This window comes from Pteropus vampyrus, unplaced genomic scaffold, assembly GCF_000151845.1.
Source record: "Pteropus vampyrus isolate Shadow unplaced genomic scaffold, Pvam_2.0 Scaffold562, whole genome shotgun sequence".
Taxonomy (NCBI): domain Eukaryota; kingdom Metazoa; phylum Chordata; class Mammalia; order Chiroptera; family Pteropodidae; genus Pteropus; species Pteropus vampyrus.
Genome location: NW_011889343.1, coordinates 583,599 through 583,958, shown reverse-complemented (window position 1 = coordinate 583,958; position 360 = coordinate 583,599). Strand labels below are relative to the sequence as shown.

The window sequence follows — 360 nt, the reverse complement described above, 5'->3', positions numbered from 1 at the left end:
GGGTCGCAGTTGCTGGATGAAGAGTCCTCGGTGAGTATCCTGAACACAGTGAAAGGGCCCATTAATCACAGAGACAGAGGAAGGCCCGAGCAAGCGGCGATGCCGATTCCCAGGGCTCCGAACCCCGGACTGCAGCTTCCCAGCCTGCAAAATTTACCCCTTTTGTTCTGACTCTAGTACTTGTTTAAAAATTCATGTGAAATGCACATAACATACAATTCACTACTTTAACCACTTTAAAGTGTACCGTTCAGAGTCTTTTAGAACGTTTACAATGCTGTGCCGCCACCACCAGAGCATTTTCAGCACCCCAGAAAGAGCCGCAGCACTCATTAGCAGTCACTTCACACTCCCCTCTCT

General features: G+C 48.9%; 1 protein-coding gene across 1 annotated transcript in view; it reads right to left on the bottom strand.

Moving 5' to 3' along the window:
* Positions 1-3: 3 nt before the first annotated feature.
* The window catches only part of DAPK1 (death associated protein kinase 1), a gene marked incomplete at its 3' end in the record, with an annotated part of 153,981 nt that continues 153,624 nt past the window's right edge, over positions 4-360 (bottom strand). The window contains exon 20 of the mRNA XM_011384129.1: positions 4-39. Coding sequence (XP_011382431.1) covers positions 4-39 — 36 coding nt within the window. The remainder of the gene's footprint in view (positions 40-360) is intronic.